The sequence below is a fragment of the Oryctolagus cuniculus genome, chromosome 18 (assembly GCF_964237555.1).
Source record: "Oryctolagus cuniculus chromosome 18, mOryCun1.1, whole genome shotgun sequence".
NCBI classification, from domain to species: Eukaryota; Metazoa; Chordata; class Mammalia; order Lagomorpha; family Leporidae; genus Oryctolagus; species Oryctolagus cuniculus.
The window spans coordinates 12,623,988-12,645,635 of NC_091449.1; the positions used below are offsets into that span (position 1 = coordinate 12,623,988).

A 21,648-nucleotide genomic window follows, 5' to 3' on the forward strand; every position below is an offset into this window, starting at 1 on the left:
AGATAGGGCCCGCAGGTCTCTGCAGTGCCCATGCACCCTTGCCCACCTGCTGGAATGCACTTTCCTCTCCTTGGGGGAGGGGACCCTCTGGCCACGCCTTTCTCTGTCCCTGCATCCCCTCTGCTTCCTCAGCGGCACACGATGTGCATCTGACCCATCACTATGCTGAAGACATTAGGACATGGCATCTGGGGTTTGTGGGACATGGGACCAGCCCCCTCCCACCACCAGCCCCAGCCCCAGCCCCACCAATTCGCCATCCCAATCCCTTTGCAAGTGTGACTCAGCGGAGGCTCTCGACAGGGGCTGGCCCTGATTGTCCAGGTGGCCTCAGTGATTATCCAGTGGCCTTCAGGGATCCTGAAGAGCAGAGAAAGGAAGCCGGGAGCGGGGAGACTGAGAGACAGAGACGGAGAGCGCGCTGCACAGGTGACGCTGGCTTTGAGGATGGAGGAAAGGCCACGGCCCAGGGACTGCAGGTGGCTCCAAAAGCTGGAGAGGCAAAGGGAGGGACTCCCTGGGAGCCTGCAGAAGGAGCCCGCGTGCCCGACACCGAGTTCTACTTCTAACGTCTGCGCTCCCCAAGCTGCCAGAGAACAAACTGCGGCCTGAAGCCGCCACCTTAGTGTGAAGTTTTCGCAGTAGCCATGGAAACTGAAATGACGCAGATCTGTAAACGTTAACAAAAAAAGCATCAAGACTCAAAAGTGTCCCTGCCAGTGGATCTGTGGGACTCAGGCCACGCCCACTTAGCTGGCAGAAAGGAGAACCCGCCATCCGTTAAGGCCAGTCTCGCGCAAGTCTCCCATCAGTAGCTCTGGGATGTGTTCTTTGAACAGAGTGTGGCCTCCAGAGTTGAAGTGGCTCCCGGGGCAGGGACGAGGCACCTGGACGCCTGCCACTCGTGTTGGGGCTCACCAGGCACTGGGTGTGCTTGGATTCTGACGGGGAGGCACCGAGGAGGAAGAGCCCAGGAAGGCCAGATGCATGCCGGGGGCCGCCCCAGAGAGGCTGCCAAGAGCCTCGGGGGCTGGATGCTTGCTCTTTAGCAAGTTACTCCCTCTCTCTGGGTCTCAACCTTCTAATCCTTAAAATGGGGAGAATATTCCCTGCCTGAGCATTCTTCTCAGCTTCCCATGTTCTAGCGAGGGAAAGCAGGTGAGAGAGCCACAGGACCAGAGCCCAGCCCAGCTGCTACGGGAAAGAGCAGGGTGAGGGTGGGCGAGGGTGGGCGGGCGGCCAGGCAGGCCAGGTGCTGGCAGCCCACGCCAGAGGAGGGCCTGGGTCTGATGCCCGGCTCCACCTTCCTGCTAATGTGCACCCTGGGAGGCAGAGGTGATGGCTCAAGTAGCTGGGTTCCTGCTGCCCCCGTGGGAGACCTGGACTGAGGACCCAACTCTTAGCTTCAGCCACAGGGCAGTCCTGTGGGGAGTGAAGCAGGACGTGGGCGCACACTCGGTCTCTCTCAAACAAACAGAAGAAAAGCAGGGCAAGGGCAGCCGACGTGAATGCTTATGGAGCCGAGGCCGGAAACCAAGGACCTGAGGCAGCTGGAGCAGGCGCCAGCACCAGGCGTGAGTGCCGCCGGCCAGCGCGGCCACATCTGGATTTTCAGGAAGAGTGGGAAACGGGCATTCGTGCATGTATCTGCCAAGTTTAAGTGTCAGCAACCAATTCCACATTTTTTAAAGCTGTGAGTGGACATCACTTCTTGAGGTTCATATCAGGGGCCCCGGGGGGCACTGAGGGAGTGTCTGGCATGAGGGCTGCCCTGGCTCAGGGACTCTTTAAGTCTGTGATAATCGGGGTAGCAACAGCCACGCCCAGGCTGCTACCACCATGACCCTCGTGTCCAGCTCAGCACTCCCCCAAGAATGCCCCACTGAAGACACGGCCATTTTTATCCCCATTCCTCAGATAAGGAGACTGAGGTACAGCGAGGGGATGTGGCCCCTCTGAGGCCACACAGCTGGCTGGTGGCAGCGCTGAAGGCACAGCTCTCCCACGCCCTTCGCTGACACACAGCGCGCTGGGGAACGGGGATCCACCCGAGCGCCTGCAGCAGCGCCCAGCGCCCCTCCGCAGACCAGCCCCTCGCAGCCCTGGGTGTGGGAAGACAGCAGTCGCTCACCAGACTCCGCTGACGCAGCGTGTGGACAGCGCCCGGGGCATGATCTCCGAGCCCTGCTGCATGAAGCCCCCCACGGGGAACCAGAGGCTGTTGCCCAGTGTGTACTGGTTCTCCAGGATGTGGGGCCGCGCCCGCAGGCACGGGTGCGGGTTGTACCACTCGTAGGGGCTCAGCCTGCAGAGACAAGGGTGGGTGGATGGGGCCCAGGTGGGAGGAAAGCAGAGAAACAAGGAGACAAAAGGTGGGGAGGAGAGGCCGACACTGTGGCGCAGCAGGTAACGTCACCGCCTGGTGACACTGGCATCCCATAAGGGCCCCAGTTCACGTCCCGGCTGCTCCACTTCCTATCCAGCTCCCGGCTGGTAGCCTGGGAAAGCAGCTGAGGATGGCCCAAGTGCTTGGGCCCCTGCCACCTATGTGGGAGACCTGGAAGAGGCTCCTGGCTGCTGCCTTTGGCCTGGTCCAGCCACAGCCATTGTGGCATTTGGGGAGTGAATCAGTGGATGGAAGACCCCTCTCTGTCTCTCTCCCTCTCTCCCTGTAACTCTCACTTTCAAATAAATAAATAAATCTTAAAAAAAAAGGTGGGGAGGCAGCCAAAGGAGAGGAAAAGGGACAACAGGGGTGACAGGGACGATAGGGGTGACAGGGACGATAGGGGTGACAGGGAAGACAGGGGTGACAGGGACGATAGGGGTGACAGGGACGACAGGGGTGACAGGGAAGACAGGGGTGACAGGGACGATAGGGGTGACAGGGACAATAGGGGTGACAGGGGTGACAGGGGTGACCGGGACGACAGGGACAACAGGGGTGACAGGGACGACAGGGATGACAGGGGTGACAGGGACGATAGGGGCGACAGGGGTGACAGGGACGACAGGGGTGACAGGGAAGACAGGGGTGACAGAGACGATAGGGGTGACAGGGACAATAGGGGTGACAGGGACAATAGGGGTGACAGGGGTGACAGGGGTGACCGGGACGACAGGGACAACAGGGGTGACAGGGACGACAGGGATGACAGGGGTGACAGGGACGACAGGGGTGACGGGTGACAGGGACAACAGGGGTGACAGGGGTGATAGGGGTGATGGAATGACAGGGGTGACAGGGACGACAGGGGTGACAGGGATGACAGGGGTGACAGGGACGACAGGGATGACCGGGACGACAGGGACAACAGGGACAACAGGGACGACAGGGATGACAGGGGTGACAGGGACAACAGGGGTGACAGGGGTCACAGGGAGGACAGGAATGACAGGGGTGACAGGGACGACAGGGGTGATGGGGTGACGGGGTGACAGGGGTGTCAGGGACAACAGGGGTGATGGGGTGACAGGGGTGACGGGACGACAGGGGTGACAAGGGTGACAGGGACGACAGGGATGACAGGGGTCACAGGGAGGACAGGAATGACAGGGGTGACAGGGACGACAGGGGTGATGGGGTGACGGGGTGACAGGGGTGTCAGGGACAGGGATGACAGGGACGACAGGGGTGATGGGACGACAGGGGTGACAGACGACAGGGGTGACAGGGACAGGGATGACAGGGACGACAGGGGTGATGGGACGACAGGGGTGACAGACGACAGGGGTGACAGGGGTGACAGGGACGACAGGGGTGAACAGGAGGCCCAGCCAGACAACTGCAGACAAGTCAGAGCCACAGGGCAGAGGCCCCGCCCCTCCCTCCCAAGCAGTAGGCAGTGGACTCACCTGGCAGCCAGGAACAGGACACAGCTGACAGCCAGGTAGGCGAGAAGCATGAAGAGCCACACGGCAGGGGAGAAGGGGTCCAGGAAGGAGAAGTAGCCAGGCTTGCGACCCTGGCGGGAAAACGGAGTGAGCCCTGAGCCACACCCCACGCTCCTGCCCCCTGCCAGAGACCCAGAGCCAGACAGGCCCCCTGAGGTTTGGCCTGCAGCCCCCGGCCCCAGCCCCGGCACTCTCCAGGACATACCATGTGCACTCGGTAGAGGATGCTGATGCCCAGGGTCATGAAGGGTTTGGAGAAGTCGATGACCTTCTCCCGCTCGGCTGTGATGGTGAACGCAGCCACAGCCAGGTCTGCCTTCTGCTGGAGGGGAAGTGGGGTGGGGGCAGAGGGGCCGGGGGAGACAGAGACGGGCACTTAGAGACAAATGCACTGAAGGAGAGTGGCAGAGAGAGGAGGACAGGAGGGGCCAGGAGCCTGGGCTGGCCTCGTGAGTCGCCTCCTGAACTCGGGTTCCCGGGCCACTTCCCTGCCCAGCAGCCCTCCCCCACCTACTCCCTCCTGTCCCCTCCCACGTCGAGTTCATCTTAGGGCCCTGTTTCATCTGCCCCGCACGCAGCCACGCCCCACCCTGGGTTTCACCTCCATGTTCACAATGAACGATGGGTACCTTCACGGAGCACTGGCTGCACACCCAGCCTCACTCAACACTTCACGTCCAGCGTCCTGGATGCCCCTCCCATCAGCCACCCTGCTTTATAGATGGGGAAACTGAGTTTCAGGAAGGCAAAGACACGACTGAGGAGAGGTGGGAGCCAGGGACACAGCTGCTACTCCCCTGCCCCCCCCCGCAGGCACGGCGACCTACATGTGAGTGTGAAGGCAGCCCCGAGACCCAGGACCAGCGCACAGCTCAGCTGAGATAATGACCAGGGGTGGCCCCGAGTTGCGGAGGGTGTGGAGTCCATGTCTGAAGCGGGGCCTGGCTGGCACACCCAGAATTCCCTAGGAATGTGCAGGCTGATCCAAATGGGCCATCTCACTCTGGCCCACGGGGACTTGAGCCGGCCTTAAGGCTGGGGAGGGGCCTGGCTCCTCCTCCACCTCCCCCCCCACACACACTCTGCACGTGAGACTGTGCGGTTACTTCCACACCACCACACGTGTGTGCTTCACACGCAGGCACCCGGGGACTCGGTGAATGCAGACTACAGCACAAAGCAGACCCAGGGGGCATTCCCTGGAGGCACAGGCCACACACACACACACACACACTCACTCACTCTCATACACACACTCACACACACACTCACTCTCATACACACACAGTCACACACACTCACTCTCATACACAGTCACACACACACACACTCTCACACACACTCACTCTCATACACACACACACTCAGACACTCACACTCAGACACACACACTCTCACACACACACACTCACACACTCACTCTCTCTCTCTCTCTCACACACACACACACGGTGCAGCCAGGGCATATGCAATGGCCTCAGGCCAGAACTTTCACGCCTCTGGGCTCAGTTTGTCCATCTGTAGAAAGAAGATATTGGGCCCAGCACCCCCCACAGCTCCTAGTCCAGGAATGCCTCCTCCATCCCCCAGGCCTCAACTGGGTCCCAGAATCAAGCTGGAAGTGCAGGGGTCCCCAAGCCCAAATTCAAGCAGGGACCGCATCCTGGAGCTGACGTGAGGGCCAAGATCCTGAAGGGGTTGAGACTGTGAGTGTGTGAGGGCAGGAGGCCCGGGCAGCAGCGGGCCAGGGAGACAGGCACACGCCTTAGAGACAGCCTGGCATGGGGAGAGGGGGTGCAGGCCAGAGAACAATCCATGTACAGCCCCAATCCAACCCGCAGCTGGGCCTAAAACAGAACCCACGCTTAGCAGGTGACACAGGTGCCAACGCGTAGAAAGATGATGGCTCAAGTCCTGAACACAGCAGAGGTCAGTGAGAGACGGCTCAGGCCCAAAGGCTACAAGCCAGGCAGACAGAGGTGGCATAGGCTGAAAACCAGACCCCAGATCACGGAGCCGGCAGATGGCCCGAGAGGCAGTCCAGGGCCGGGAGAGCAGAGGCGGATCCCAAAGGCAACTCCTCTCCCACAAGCAGAGCCAAGAGCTGACAGAGGCGGCACGGGGCCCAGAGTAAGAGTGAGATGGCGCTGGCCCAGGACAACATAGGAGCCGAGGGACAGGGCACAGCCCCAAGGCCGTGACATGGCCGGCGCCCAACATGTGGCTGCGTCCAGGGTGACTCGGGGAATTCCCGGGAGTGAGCATGCGCAGCTGTCATCCTAGTCCTGTGTCCTTGTCACTCTCGTGACCGGGAACCACTGTGGGAACAGTCACCGCTGACCCAGGAGTCCTCCACGGAGGTCCACCCTGCAAGGCCCCCACAGTGGCCTCAGTGCCTATGCCAGAGAGGGGGAAGCAGCAGTCTTTCCGCTGGCCTGGGGGTCCTCCAGAATGCCCCTGCCCATCTCCACTCCCCATCCCCCGCCAGGACCTCTTCCCAACGAGGAGGACAGCGGCTCTGGCTCTGTCCAGGCCTAGGCCACCAGCATCTCTCCCAACAACCACCTCCTCACTGCCGCCACTCACAAGCCCCAATCCAGTCACAGCTCCTCAGACAAAACCGTTTTGTGGCCCATGTGCCTTGCGTGATCTGAGACGCACCCGCCCGGGCCCGACCACGGTGGCCGCGTCTCGCCCTTCCACACGGCAGGCTCATTCTCCACCTCAGGGCTCTCATACTTCCCCCGCCATCCCCTCATCATTTCAGGCTTAGACCCCGCCCCTCAGCCCTCCCCAAAGCAGCCTGCAGACCCCACCTCACCCCCACCCCCGGGTCCTCTCTCACGTCACTCTGGCCTTCTGGGGGCCAGTGGAGAAGGTCTCGCCTGCCTGCTTGCTGACGACCCCCCGTCTGTGTCACAAGCTCTGTATACACTGAGTTCCCGGCAAACGCTGCCTGGCTTTGACCAAGCCCAGCCTCTCTGACTGGCATCCCCACGCCATCGCTGGCTGCTTGCTTTGCCTGCCACACCCCTCCACCCCACAAAGCTGGATCCCACCCTTCCCTCCTGGGAAGCTTCCACGGACCCCCCACACCTGGACACCACTGGATCTTGGCACTCGGCTCAGTTTGGAGAGGATGGGCTTCTGCGCCTCTGCTATCCCACCACCAGCCTTTCGGAGGCAGGGCTGGCCGGGGTCGCCGTGTGTCTCCAGCACCGCCCAGGGCAACTCAGAGCAGCACCTGCTGCCCTTCACATCCCATCCTCCTCCGAGGGAGCCCGGGAATGGCACTGCTTCCCCGGGGGCCCTCCCAGACGCAGAGGCCTCTTCTCCCGGGTGCTGCAAAGGATCCTCATGCAGGCCACACGATGCAGTGACCTCCAGGGCTCTCCCCCGCGGAGCTCGTTGGGACTGCCTGCATTTCCACCATTCTATGCGAGAACAAACTGAGGCAGAGAAAGGGTGACCACCTTGGTTAGCAGACGCCGGGATTTACAAACACGTCCCCTCTGAGGGTGCCTTACCTGTCTGCTGCCCTAAGCCCTGTGCAGCTGGAGCACCTGAAGTCAGGTGCAGGTGTGGCTCCCTGCTGGATCCCGGGGGCTCAGGAAGAACAAGAGGGTCCTCGGACCTCCTCCAAACACTGCCTCGCACCCAGAGTCACCCTGGCACAAGCCTCCCTCTCCCTTGCACAGGACCCTCCCTCTGCCCTCCTGACTCGACCCTTTAAACTACAACTAGAATGGCTCCTCTGTGCCTCCACTGCCCACACCTGCACAGCCATCATCATGGCTGCAGAGCTGTCTCCGCCCCCGGGGCTACCCAGGCAGCAGCTGGCCACACCTGCAGTCATGGCCTCCACTGCCTCTACCTTGTCACCCAAGCTTCTCACTGTCCCTTCCCCAGCCCACATGGTCCCGCCCCATGCTGTCTTCCTGAGGTTCTCCTCTCAGCCCCTAGACGGCCTCACCTGCCTCATGCCCACACCTTGTCCTCTATCCCCACGCTGTAGCCACTCTGCCCTTTCCACCTGCCCATTCACTCATCCATTCAACAAATACCAGGAGGTCCTTGAAAAAATGGAATGAAAAGGTAAGTTTATTTTAAGTCCATGCATACTGTTTTCTTAATAGTCACTTTTCTTGACCCTTTTGAATTGCATGCATGGATTTTTAGATATTTTTTGCACCAAAACAAGCTTGCATCTTCATTCCATTTTTCCATGGACTGTTTGAAGGCCCATGTTTTTATGTTCGCTGAGCGCCCTCCACTGGTCGAGCGTGGGTCAAGCTTTGCAAATTCAGCAGTGACTAAACACTAATGCCAGGCAGTGACAAGCTGGCAATGGTGAAAAATTAGACTGCAGGCAGACCCTGCACTGTGAGGAGACAGGACACGACCCAGGTGGAGGTTCCAGGCTGAGGGACCGGCAGGTATAGTCCCTGGGGTGGGAGGCAGCTCACAGCGTCCAGGGAGGCTGGAGTAGGCAGGAGGGGAGGAGACGCACAGGGCAGGACCAGAGCCCTGAAGGGCCTGTGGGCCAGGCCAGGGGCTGGATCAGAACAGATCACAGGTACAGGAGTGGCCGTGGGGACCAAGGAGCCCACAAGAAGCTGCAGGTGGGGCTGAGTGGCGGGAGAGAGGCAGTCAGATCTGGGTTTTGCTCTGAAGCCAGAACAGGAGGCTGGGATGCTGCAAGATGCTCCTCCCAGAGTCTTTGTACTGTCCTTCCCTCCTCTTCCTCCTCCCCCTCACTCCCAGCAGAGACACCCACTTGTTAGAGACGTCTCCCAACCACCACAGACCCTGGCAGCTGTTCAATTTCCGGGATGAATTCAGGAAGAATTCAGATGACGAGCCACCTGGGCAAATGACAGAAGGTTGTCTAAATGCCCCCAAACCAATCAAAGCATTTGTGACTCTTCCTCCGCTCCAAACCCACTCTCTCCACCCGGCTTTGTGCAACCCACCGTCCTGCTTTGCCAGGCTGCTTCCTGTTGGGCGCTGCCAGTGGAGGGCGCTAGTACTGGAGGCTGCAAGGCTGGAGGAGGCAGAAGGGGTTGAGCCTGTCCTCCCACCCCAGCCGCTTCCACACCTTGAATTCGGTTCACAGCTCCCTAGCACTGCAGTGCAGGAGCGCCCCTCCTCAGGGTGTGAGTTTCAGTGCTTCCTGTTGTTTTTTCAGGACAGGGATTCAGTTACTTCCTGCTGTGCTACCTCCCTGACACCTGACGGCAAGGTGGGCAAACTGGCCCTCAGGCCAGGCCCAGCCCATCTGTCTACTTTTGCCAATGATGCTTTATTGGAACGCAGCCACGCCTGCTGGCTTCTTGTTACCCTCGCCTGCTCCCCAAGCAATAAGAGAGCAGAACCCCAAAGCCACACACACTGACTCTGGCCCTTCACAGGACAGGCCGCTGGGAGCTCTCTTCTGGCCCTCTCGCCACGCTAACGACTTCACACCTGGAAAAGGGTTCTCTGCACCCCGACACCCAGCGTGGCTGTCCCCCAGGCAATGACGGCACCTCGGACCACATGGTCATTCCCTGGCACCCGCAGGTGTTCAGTCAGCAGGGCCCAGTGACGGACGAGGAGACAGGGGAGTTTAAAAGGAGAACTATTGCAGTGCGGGCATGGGTTTGCCGCAAACCCTAGCAGTCCATGCCATGAGTCCTCACGGGTGCCAGCCCGGGGCTCCACACAACATCCCTGTTTGCCTCCGATGCGGTGCCCGTCTGGGGACCTGCCCGCTCATTAGAGCCAAGCAGCCGCTCAGCCTGGCTCAGCGTGGGCTGGCCGGGCCTTCACGCCCTCAGGACCTCCCTCCTGGGTTGCTGGAAGCACATGACTGAGGGAGCACACGCACACGCACACGCGACGTGCGGGAAGCTGCCCCCCAGTGGGGCCCCGTGTTGTGCAGTGGTTTAAGCTGTCACTTGTGTTGCCGGCTGCCTGTATCAGAGCACCAGTCTGAGTTCTGGCTGCTTTGCTTCCGATCCAGCTCCCTACTAACGCGCCTGGGAAAGCAGCAGAGGACAGCCCAAGTGCTGGGGGCCCTGCACCTCTGTGAGAACCGCCAGCTCCTGGCTTTGGCCTGGACTAGTCCAAGCCATTGAGGCTGTTTGGGGAGTGAACCCGTTTGGAGTAGATGACTACCTCTCAGTACTCTGCCTTTCAAATGAATACATCTTTCAAAAGTTGCCACCCAAATCCAAAAAGCCCACCCTCGAAATGTTACCAGCAGCAGCCAGAAGCACCCCGTCTCAGGGGTCTGGGCCCACTTTCTGAGACTTAACCTTCTCCAGCCCTTTCCCTTGTCTGCCGGCCCTCAGGGATCCTAACTGCCTCCTGCAGGTGCGACCCGAGTGACCCCTTCCCTGGTCACCTTTCCAGTTAGCTAGTTAACAACTTCACATTCAGTTAGCAAACCTTTAGCAGGCCGCTCTGTCAAATAACTGATGACTCTGGTCAAGTGACTGCTTCTGCTTTTGTCTCGGGGCTGGACACTGCCGGGGGTTGCTGCCATCCCACTTGCTAAGTTCCATCCAGCTCGCCAGATCTGGTCAGCACAATGCTGGCTGTCCACATGGTAAACGAGCGTGCCGCCATGTGGGCCGGCGAGCTCCAGTCCTCTGTGGCCTGCACTGTGGCTGAGGGTGCTGCCCTCAGGAAGGTGTGGAGATGTGTTCTCTTGGCTTCTAGTGTCCTGGGAAGTCGGAGCAGGGAACAAAGCCTTAGCCAGGCCAGTGGCTCACGCCAGCTGCCAAGGGCTGTGTTGATTCACTCCAGGAAAGATACCTCATGTGGGACAGCAACTGCAGTTGGAGCCACACCACCTGATTACAGCGGCAGTGATCCACAGTCATCTTCCAAGTTCCCTCTGCCGCCTGCGGAGGCCAAACCAGCCAGATGCACGGGGCCGAGTCACCAGCCCTGCTGTCAAGCTGCTGACCACTCCATCTCTGCAGTCTCCCCAAAGGACGCACACTCCTGAGTTATGCCCTGGGCGGCTCTAGGGCTTTCCACTTGGCTCCTCCCACCACAACAGCTCTGCCTCCAGGGCTTGGCGCGCCAGTGTGGAACCCTGTGGTGGCTGTGGCTATTACAGTAATATGGCCAGGAACCGGGGAAAAAACAGAGGCCGAGGCCTTGTCAGGCTCAGACTCCAGCATCACCTGTTACACGGCCCCACCGGGGCTTCCCAGTCAAAGCAGGAACCATCAAAATGATTCTCCACACAAGCCAAGGTCCAGGGATGTCAACAGCTGGACAGCAATCCAAACACTCAGTGTGGAAAAGGAACCCCTGTGGGAACTGGCAGAGTTTCTGGGAAGCATTTCAACAACACGTAACAAAAGTCACCACGAGTGGCTTCTGTTTTCACACTCACCAGCTCCAGAGAGCCCAGCCCAAGAAGGGAAGTAGCATAACACAAACAAATGAAAACACCTGGGGACGGCGACATATAAACAACCGTTACACAAACCAATGAGCGGCAGTGTGTGTCCACGTGGCGGCACTCTGCTCAGGTTAAAATGGTCAGATGTTTCGGCCTTTCGGATTGGCGAGGATTTTCTTAAAACATTGAAAAACACGGGCTGCTGGCACGTATGCACTCCTGGCGGGGTATAACCGGGAGGGCGGTTTTGAAAGGCCACTTGGCAGTGGGAGCTTAAAACAACCCGCAGCCTCTGACCCAGCGCTCGCACTTCCTGAGATCTATCCACCACCGGGCAAGTTCACCGGGGCACTGGCTATGCTGGCAGACTGGAAACCACCCAGGCAGGCGGCCACCAGCAGGGACACGTTACTTAATTCATGCTTCAGCCACACGAAGGAGTCTGTGCATCTCCACCTGAGTCTGAAACAGGCATCTCCAACAAGCCGAATCCAGAGAGAACCAGTGTCCTAACCCCACCCGCCAAGCCCCCGTCTGCTTCCTGTGGAGGAAGCGGCCTCTGCACGCACGCAGAGCACGACAAAACCTGCAGCCGCCCCGATCCTCTCTGCCTCTTGTGCACTCCCAGCCTGGCTGCACGCCAGACTCAACTGTCACTCAGGCAAAAGCCAAGGCCTTCTTCCTGCTGCCTCCCAGAGCCCCCAGGCAGGCGTCCTGTTTCGACTCCTGCCCTGCCACATTATTCCCCAAGACAGCAGCCACAGTCATTTCTGCATGATTTAAAACTTAGACCCGGGGGGTGTATCTACACAAGGGAATATTATTCAGCCATAAAAGGGGACATGGCACTGACACCTGGATGACCTTCCAACACCTTGCACTGAGTGAGAGAAGCCAGATACAAAAGGCCACATATTGGGTGATTCCACTACATGAAATGTCTACAATAGGTAAATCTATGAGATAGAAACACAGGGGGCTGATGGGGGCTGGGGGAGAGGAATGGGCAGCTTTTGGGGTGAGGAGGTTTGGGGATTCAATAGAGGTGGTGTTAGCACAACACTGCCTATACTTTTTTTTTTTTTTTAAGATTTATTTATTTATTTGAAAGGCTGAGTTCCAGAGGGACAGAGAGAGAGAGAGAGAGAGCGAGAGAATGTCTTCCATCCATTGGTTCATTGGAGCTGGGCCAATCTGAAGCCAAGAGCTTCTTCCAGGTCTCCCATGTGGTTGCAGGGGCCCAAGGACTTGGGCCATCTTCTACTGCTTTCCCAAGCCATAGCAGAGAGCTGGCTCAGAAGTGGGCCAGACAGGACTTGAACCAGTGCCCATATGAGATGCTGGCACTGCAGGCGGCAGCTTTTACCCACTACGCCACAGTGCCAGCCCTATTACCTATACTCTTGAAAAAAACAGCTGATTTTGTTTTGTGGAATTTCACCTCAACAAAAAGGAGAAGAGAAAAAGAGATCACAAAATATTCTGTGCTTAAAACCAACCAACATGGCCGGTGCCGCGGCTCACTTGGCTAATCCTCCGCTTTGCGGCACCGGCACACCGGGTTCTAGTCCTGGTTGGGGCGCCGGATTCTGTCCCAGTTGCTCCTCTTCCAGTCCAGTTCTCTGCAGTGGCCCGGGAGGGCAGTGGAGGATGGCCCAGGTCCTTGGGCCCTGCACCCGCATGGGAGACCAGAAGGAAGCACCTGGCTCCTGGCTTCAGATCGGCGCAGTGCCAGCTGTAGCAGCCATTTTGGGGGGTGAACCAACGGAAAAAGGAAAAAGGAAGACCTTTCTCTCTGTCTCTCTCTCTCACTAACTCTACCTGTAAAAACAACAACAACAACAACGGGCTGGTGCTATGGTGCAGTGGGTTGAGCCACCCTTTGCAATGCCTGCATCCCATCAGCACTGAGTGCCAGTTCTCGTCCTGGCTGCTCAGCTTCTGATCCAGCTGCCTGGTAGTGCACCTAGGAAGGCAGTGGAAGGTGGTCCAAGTGCGTGGCCCCCTGTACCCATGTGGCAGACTGAGATGGAGTTCCAGGCTCCTGGCTTCTCCCTGGCCGAAGTGACCCAGCAGATGGAGGATCTCTCTCTCTCCCCCACTTCTCTGTCATTTTACCTTTCAACTAAATCCAATAAATCTTTGAAGAAATACACAACATAATAAAAGTAAGTAACACCCAAACACCTCAATGGTGTCTGCGAGGCCCGGTCATCTACAGTCAGGGTGCTTTCTCATACCCCACCCCTGGCCCCAGCTCCCCTCCCCTCCTTGAACGCCTGCAAGCGCACTCGCCTCTCAGGGCTTTATCCTTTCAGGACCTCTACCCGGAGAACACTTCTGCCAGACCCGTGTGTTCACTCTTCGAGTACTTCCTGAGAGTCTGCTGGATGCACTGGGGTCACAAAAATGGGGACAAGACAAAGCCCTGCCTTGGTACACCTGTTGCCAGCAAGTGTTCCCCAGGGCTCCCTTCCCCACCTCACTCAATCTCTTCTCAAAAGCTACCTAAGGGGCCGGTGCTGTGGCACAGTAGGTTAATCCTCTGCCTGTGGTGCCAGCATCCCATATGGGCCCTGGTTCTAGTCCGGCTGCTCCACTTCTCATCCAGCTCTCTGCTTTGACCTGGGAAGGCAGTAAAGATGGCCCAGGTCCTTGGGTCCCTGCACCTGTGCGGGAGACCCGGAAGCAGCTCCTGGCTTCAGCCGTTGTGGCCATTTGGGCAGTGAACCAATGGAGAGAAGACCTTGTTCTCTGTCTTTCCCTCTCACTGTCTGTAATTCTACCTCTCAAGTAAATAAATAAAATCTTAAAAAAAAAAAAAAAAGGCTGGCTGGCGCTGCGGCTCACTAGGCTAATCCTCCGCCTGTGGTGCCGGCACTCTGGGTTCTAGTCCCGGTTGCTCCTCTTCCAGTCCAGCTCTCTGCTGTGGCCCGGGAGTGCAGTGGAGGATGGCCCAAGTGCTTGGGCCCTGCACCCGTGTGGGAGACCAGGAAGAAGCACCTGGCTCCTGGCTTTGGATCAGCGCAGCGCGCTGGCCATGACGGCCATTTGGGGGGTGAACCAACGGAAGAAAGACCTTTCTCTCTGTCTCTCTCACTGTCTAACTCTGCTTGTCAAAAACAAACAAACAAAAAAAGCTACCTAACCAGCTTGTCCCAGACAACATCCACACACGTAGAGCACCCTTCATATCCCCTTTCCTGCTTGTTGCCACTCACAAATCCTCGGGACATGACCAGATACAGTGATGTTTGCTGTCAGTTTCCCCATGAGACTGTCAGCTTCAGCGGGGTGGGGAGCATGTCTGTTCTTTGCAATGCTACCTCCTCCTGGCTGGGAGAGCAAGGTAAACAACAGGTGCTCAGTAAGCGAATGACTACATGTAGCCACTGTTAAAAATGAATGGTGGGGGTGGATGCTGTGGTACAGTGGTTGATCCACATCCCATATTGGAGTGCCTAATCCCGGGCGCTCCACTTCCAGTCCAGCTTCTTGCTAATGTGCCTGGGAAGGCAGAGGATAATAGTCCAAGTACTTGGGTCCCTGCCATGCATGTAGGAAACCAGGATAGAGCTCTTAGCTCCTGGCTTTGGTCTGGCCCAGCACTGGCTGTTGTGGACATTTAAAAGAATCAGCAGATGGAAGATCTCTGTCTCTCCTTTTCTGTCACTCTACCTTTCAGAAAAATAAATAAATAAATAAAATAACAACACCCACATACTAGAGTGCTTGGTTTCAATTCCTGACCCTGGCTTCTGACTACTTTCTTGCTTATGTGCACCCTGGGAGGCAGCAGGTGATGGTTCAACCACTTTGGTCCCTGCCACCCATGTGGGAAACCTGGACTGCACTCCTGGTTTCCGGCTTTGGTCCTTGCCCACCCCTAGCCCAGCCCTGGCTGTTGCAGGCACTTGGGGAGTGAACCAGTACATGAGAGCTGTCTCTCTCTCTTTACTTTTCAAATAAATGTTTTTTAAACAAGGCAGATCTAGGTGTACTAACACAGAAAGATGACAAGAAGTAAGCGAAGAAGTATATCATACAACAGTAGGTATAACAGGACACCACTTTCGAATGTTTACAATTTTTTCAAACATTATTTATTTGACAGGAAGAGACAGAGAGACTGATTCACTCCCAGTTGCCTACAGTAGCCAGGGCTGGCTCACACCAGGAACTGAAACCTCAAGCCAGGTCTCCTGCATGGCTGGCAGAGACTCACGTATGTCCACCATGATCTGCTGCCTTTCTGGGTGTGCTTTGGCAGGAAGCTGGAATTGGAAGCAGAACCAGGACTTGAACTCGAGCACTCCAATATGGGATGCAGGCATCCCAAATGGTGGCTTAACGACTTTCAATGCTTGCTCTTAAAAAGTTAAAATCTTGGGGCCAGCGCTGTGGCATAGCCTACAGTGCCAGCATCCCATATGGACACGGGTTCAAGTCCCAACTGCTTCATTTCCAATCCAGCTTTTTGCTAATGGCCTGGGAAAGCAATACATGTCCCAAGTACTTGAGCCCCTGTACCCATGTAGAGACCCAGAAGAAGCTCCTGGCTCCAAGCTCAGATCAGTCCAGCTCTGGCCCTCGTGGCCATTTGGGGAGTGAACCAGCAGATGGAAGATCTCTCTCTCTCTGTCTCTCCCTGTCTCTCTGTAACTCTGCCTCTCAAGTAAGGAAGAAGCTCCTGGCTCCTGGAATCTTCCCAATGTGGCCATCTAGGGAGTGAACCAGTAATGGAAGATCTGTTTCTCTGTCTCTACTGCTCTCTCTGTAACTATTTCAAGTATATATATATATATATAACATATATATATATATTTATTTATGTATTTGAAAGACAGTTACAGAGAGGCAGGGGTGGGGGGAGGGACAGAGAGAGGTCTTCCATCCGTTTGTTCACTCCCAGATGGCCCCAACGGCTGCAGCTGAGCCCATCCGAAGCCAGGAGCCAGAAGTTTCCTCTGGGTCTCCCACGTGGGTGCAGAGGCCCAAGGATTTGGGCCATCTTCTACTGCTTTCCCAGGCTATAACAGAGCTAGATCGGAAGTGGAGCAGCCAGGACTTGAACCGGTGCTCATATGGGATGCCAGCACTGCAGGCGGTGACTTTACCCACTGTGCCACAGTGCCAGCCCCAAGATATGAATCTTTTTAAAAAAAATTTTTTTAAAGATTTATTTATTTATTTGAAAGTCAGAATTACAGAGAGAAAGAGAAGGAGAGGCAGAGAGAGAGAGAGAGATCTATCCACTGGTTCATTCCTCAAATGGCCACAACGGCCGGAGCTGCGCCAACGCGAAGCCAGAAGCCAGGAGCTTCTTCTGGGTTTCCCATGCGGGTGCAGGGGTCCAAGGACTTGGGCCATCTTCTACTGGTTTCCCATGACATAGCAGAAAGCTGGATGGGAAGTGGAGCAACTGGGACTTGAACCAGCACCCATATGGGATGCTGGCATTGCAGGCGGCAGCTTTACCTCCTACACCACAGCGCCAGCCCCAGTTTTTAAAATCCATACATGCATCATTGAAATTATAGAGAATGAGCTGGAGGAATATGCCCCACACTCATGAAGTGGGCTGTCTCTGGAATGTGGATACTCCACGTGCAGTGCTCATAACCCTGCACAGTGTGACTATGTGTCACATATGTAACCAGGAAAACCCACAGCTGTTCTTAAATTGCTTATGCAATCTTTCGGTGACCTGCAGAAATGTTTACAAATCTTTGATGCACATACAGATTTTGTGCAAAATGGAATCATACTTAGTACAAACTGTTTTTATAACCTGAAACACAATCTATATAAACAAAATTTTAAAAATCAGGATTCAAAATTCTGTCTGCACAATGAGATAGTTTATGAAAGCATAAAACAGAGGCATGCTGTAGTGTTGTTTCTTTTCTTCTCTTTAGCTGCCTGTGTTTTTCACAGTGAATAAAAACACTGGCACTGTTGGGGCCGGCGTTGTGGCGCAGTGGGTTAAGCTGCCACCTGCAACATGAGTGCTAGTTGGAGTACCAGCTGCTTCACTTCCAATCCAGCTCCCTGGTAATGGGCCTGGGAAAGCGGCAGAGGATGACCCAAGTGCTTGGGCCTGTGCCACCCACATGGGAGACCCAGAAGGAGTTCCAGGCTCCTGGATTTGGCCTGGCCCAGCCCCAGTCATTGCAACCATTGTGGGGTGAACGAGCAGATGAGAGATCTCTCTCTCTGTCTCTCCTTCTTTCTAACTCTGCTTTCAAATAAATGAAATAAACATTAGCATTGCAAGACAAATACAACATGCTATGTGAAAGTGCAATCTAGGGGACTCAGTGGAAGTCCTGGAGACAGGGCTGGTGGAGGGCTGCGAGCAAAAGCTGAAACTTCCATGAAGTGCTCTGCTGAGTCACCACTGTGCTAGGGTGTGGGCGGTGTGCACACGCGTGTGAATGGGGCATGCATGTCTGGGAGTGGGCGGTGTGTACACGCGTGTGAATGGGGCATGCATATCTGGGTGTGGGCTGTGTGCACATGCGTGTGAATGGGGCATGCATGTCTGGGAGTGGGCTGTGTGCACACGCGTGGGTATGGGGCATGCATGTCTGGGTGTGGGCGGTGTGCACACACGTGTGAATGGGGCATGCATGTCTGGGTGTGGGCTGTGTGCACACGCGTGGGTATGGGGCATGCATGTCTGGGAGTGGGCTGTGTGCACACGCGTGGGTATGGGGTGTGCGTGTGAATGGGGCATGCATGTCTGGGAGTGGGCTGTGTGCACACGCGTGGGTATGGGGTGTGCGTGTGAATGGGGCATGCATGTCTGGGAGTGGGCGGTGTGCACACGCGTGGGTATGGGGTGTGCGTGTGAATGGGGCATGCATGTCTGGGAGTGGGCGGTGTGCACACGCGTGGGTATGGGGTATGCGTGTGAATGGGGCATGCATGTCTGGGTGTGGGCTGTGTGCACATGCGTGTGAATGGGGCATGCATGTCTGGGAGTGGGCGGTGTGCACACGCGTGGGTATGGGGTGTGCGTGTGAATGGGGCATGCATGTCTGGGAGTGGGCTGTGTGCACACGCGTGGGTATGGGGTGTGCGTGTGAATGGGGCATGCATGTCTGGGAGTGGGCTGTGTGCACACGCGTGGGTATGGGGTGTGCGTGTGAATGGGGCATGCATGTCTGGGAGTGGGCGGTGTGCACACACGTGGGTATGGGGTGTGCGTGTGAATGGGGCATGCATGTCTGTGTGCATGAGGTGTGTGCGTATGTATGGGGGGTATGCTGTGGATGGTGTATAGGTATGCATATGGGTATGTCTGTGTGTACAGGGTGTGTGTGTGTGTGTGTGTGCTGGTAAATGGGATACGCATGTGGAGGGTGTTGTATGTGTATGGGGTATGTGTACACATGTGTGCACATTACAGGGAGACTGTGGGCAGCATTTCTGCAAAGCTCTTGACAGAATCAATCAGTCACTCATTTAGCACTACTGTATTAGCACCTGCTGTGCACTGGGCCCTGCTGGAGGGAGTGCCATGGGTGAGGTGCGTGGCATCATGTTGATCATGACAGCACCTGTGTCCTGCACTCACACAGCTCACAGGTCCCTGCTGGCAGCCCTCCATGGGAGGGGTCATTATTCCTCCCCATATTAGGGGGCACTGACACCCAGAGGGGGGCAGTCATCTGCCCACAGGTCACACAGCCAAGAAGGGACAAATCCAAATTCACACCGAGGGTTCTCCAACTCCATAGCTCACACTTCCAGCCACACCCTGCACCGTGCCCATACCAAGGACGACTACCAGGAGTGAGCACCTATGCATCAAGTGTGCACCAGGGCCTCCCAAACGCTTGGCCAGCCAATCTCCCAGAGCTCCGAGAGGGAGGCAGCCTCATCTCCAGAGGGGACAGAGCGGTTCACCAAGGAGTGCAGGAGACCACGGGGACCTAAGCTGCTTCTGTCTGGCTTCTAACCAGTTTGTGGGAGTAGTGGACGCTGTGGTGGCCGCCCAGACCCTCTGTCAGGATCAGGGTTCTCGCTGTCCCAGCAGCCCTAGTGCTGGCGGCTGATGGTCCTGACCTCCACCTCCAGTGGGGTTATAAAAGGCCTCAACCCAGGGGGAGTGTCCGTGGTGGCCGGCTTCCTTCACTCATGGGCAAGGAGCCAAGGGCAGCACAACACACACCCACCTGCATATCTCTGTCTCTGCTTCCTGAGACCACAAAAAGGCCGAATGTGACCCTGACTCCTGACAGTGTGGCTGCAGTAGACACTGTGGCAGCTGTCCAGTCCCCACACTTCAGGGACCTAAGCTGTCTTCTCTGCCCCAGGTGGGGCTGGAAGGCGCGGACTCCATCCTGAGGGCCCAGGAGCCACAGCGGAAGCACAGAGGTGACGGGTCCTACAGCAGGACAGGCTGGGGTGCTGGGAGACTGAGGCCAAGCCAGTGAGGAGGCTGGCGAGGGCTGGGCCTGCAGTGAGGGCAGGGAGGACAGGGAGCAAGGCCAGTTCCAGCAGCAGCCACTGGGTGGAAGAAATGGACCATATTCCAGACTGGCCAGGGAGTCCTGGCCTGGCACCGCAGTGACAGGGCACGTGGGTACCCGGGCTACACTCCACTTGCAGGTCACTCCCTGGCTCCCAGCCCACCACTGGGCCTCCAGCCAACAACAGTGTGTCCTGGAGACGGTATCTTGGTGTGTTTAGGCCAACAGGGGTAACACCAGCCCCTCCCTTGCTGGGCAGCCAGGAACCATGGAGTGAACACAGGTCGGAGGGCATGGACAACAGTGTGGCATGGCGCGTTATCCCCATTACTCCATTTTCCTCGAGTCCCTGGGGATCTGGAAAGGGCACAGGCCTGGGAAAGACACACATGCCCACAGGCTCTGTATCAGAGCCAGGCCCTTCGCCAGTGAGCCCCACACCTCGCAGCGGGGCAGGCAGTAGCCTTCGGGGCCACGAAGATGGCTGGGAGCGTGCAGGTAAGGAAAGCCTGCTGCGCTCCCAGCACCAGGTGAGAAGCAGCAGCTGCTGCAGTGGTGCCGGTGGTACCCGCACGTTCACAGCTCAGCTCAGACCCGGCAAGCCCCGCCCCGCCCATCCTCCCGCTCCCAGCCTGCTCCTCCTCCGGGTGTTCTCTCAGTCAATGTCATCACCAGCTGCCCCAGCCAGACGCAGGAGGGATGCCTGCGTCCTCTCTCCTGCAGCCCGGCCCAGGCGGTACCAAGCCCTGCTGCTCTCCAGCGCCTCCTCTGGCCCCAGGCCTGCCACCTGCTCCTTACCTCCTTTCTGGTCCGGCTGCCACTGCTGCCCCGCCCAGACCACTCACTTGAGCCAGCTCAGAACCTTTCGAGGGCATCCATGGACCTGCTGCCGAGACCCAAACCCTTTAGCCATCTTAGCAGGAGCAAGGCCGGGTCTGACTTGCTCACTACTATGTCCTCAGGGTAAGGCACAGGGCCTGGTACACAACAGGCACTCAGTGACTACAGGCTAGACAGAGGGTGAGCATACGCATGTAGACACGGCTTGGCCATGCCGACAGGAGTACAGGGTACACGGACACAGCACCCTCCACCCACCTGCCTAGCCTTTTCCATGGAGTCATTCATTTCAGGCTCACAGCCCTGTGTGCAAGGGGCTATTATTTTCCCAGTTTTACAGCTGCAAAATGAAACTACAGGGAGGTTCAGTAACTTGCCCAAGGTCACACGGCTGTTGCACAGCAGAGCCAAGATTCAGACAGGAGTTGGTGTCACAACCACAGGCGAGCTGGCTGCTGCAGCTGCTGTGCCCCAAGCGCAGAGTCAGGCGGCCGTAAAACGGAGGCTGCCTGGGAGGCCTCCTGCCTGCACTGGCTCCCGTTAACCCGGACCTCACTCGGGAGGCCTCCTCCAGAGCTGCTGATTTGTGGGGCCCCAGTCAAAGGAAATCTCTGAGGCTGTGCGGCCAGGCAGTGGCGATACACCACGGGGGAGTCTGCTGGAGGAGGCACAGGCCCCCAGCTCTGGACTCCTCCTCTGCCTGCTGTCTCACCAGGTCCTCTTTAGGCTTCAGGTCTTAAAACCCACCCTGGGGTGGTGCCTCAGGGCCAACCTGAGGGGTGGGGGGATCAAGTGGCCAGGACTCAGGGGACAAACCCACCCCCACGTCCGTCAGAACAGCTCTGCTTTTGTCCAAGGTTCTGAGGGAGCTTTCATTTAGAAAAAAAAAGTTCTGCCGTTCAAAATAACTTTTGAAAACCAGTGCCCTAAGGGAGAAATGTCCTTGTCACGCAGAGTGGCCTTCTCATGTCTACCCTGGTGACATTCGCGAGCTTGGATGCAGTAAATGACAGCATGAGAGAGACAGGAGGG

General features: G+C 57.2%; 1 protein-coding gene across 7 annotated transcripts in view; it reads right to left on the reverse strand.

Annotated features, from left to right (window-relative positions):
- GRIK5 (glutamate ionotropic receptor kainate type subunit 5) overlaps window positions 1–21,648 on the reverse strand; it is a 58,782-nt gene that overhangs the window by 13,405 nt on the left and 23,729 nt on the right. For 4 of the 7 annotated variants that reach the window (XM_070063290.1, XM_070063291.1, XM_051836466.2 and 1 more), the window contains 3 exons: window positions 4,100–4,216; window positions 3,856–3,965; window positions 2,132–2,305 (listed from right to left, as the gene is read on the reverse strand). In XM_070063290.1, the coding sequence (XP_069919391.1) occupies window positions 2,132–2,305; window positions 3,856–3,965; window positions 4,100–4,216 (401 nt within the window). The remainder of the gene's footprint in view (window positions 1–2,131; window positions 2,306–3,855; window positions 3,966–4,099; window positions 4,217–21,648) is intronic. The other 3 variants (XM_051836468.2, XM_051836470.2, XM_051836471.2) reach the window with 2 other exon arrangements.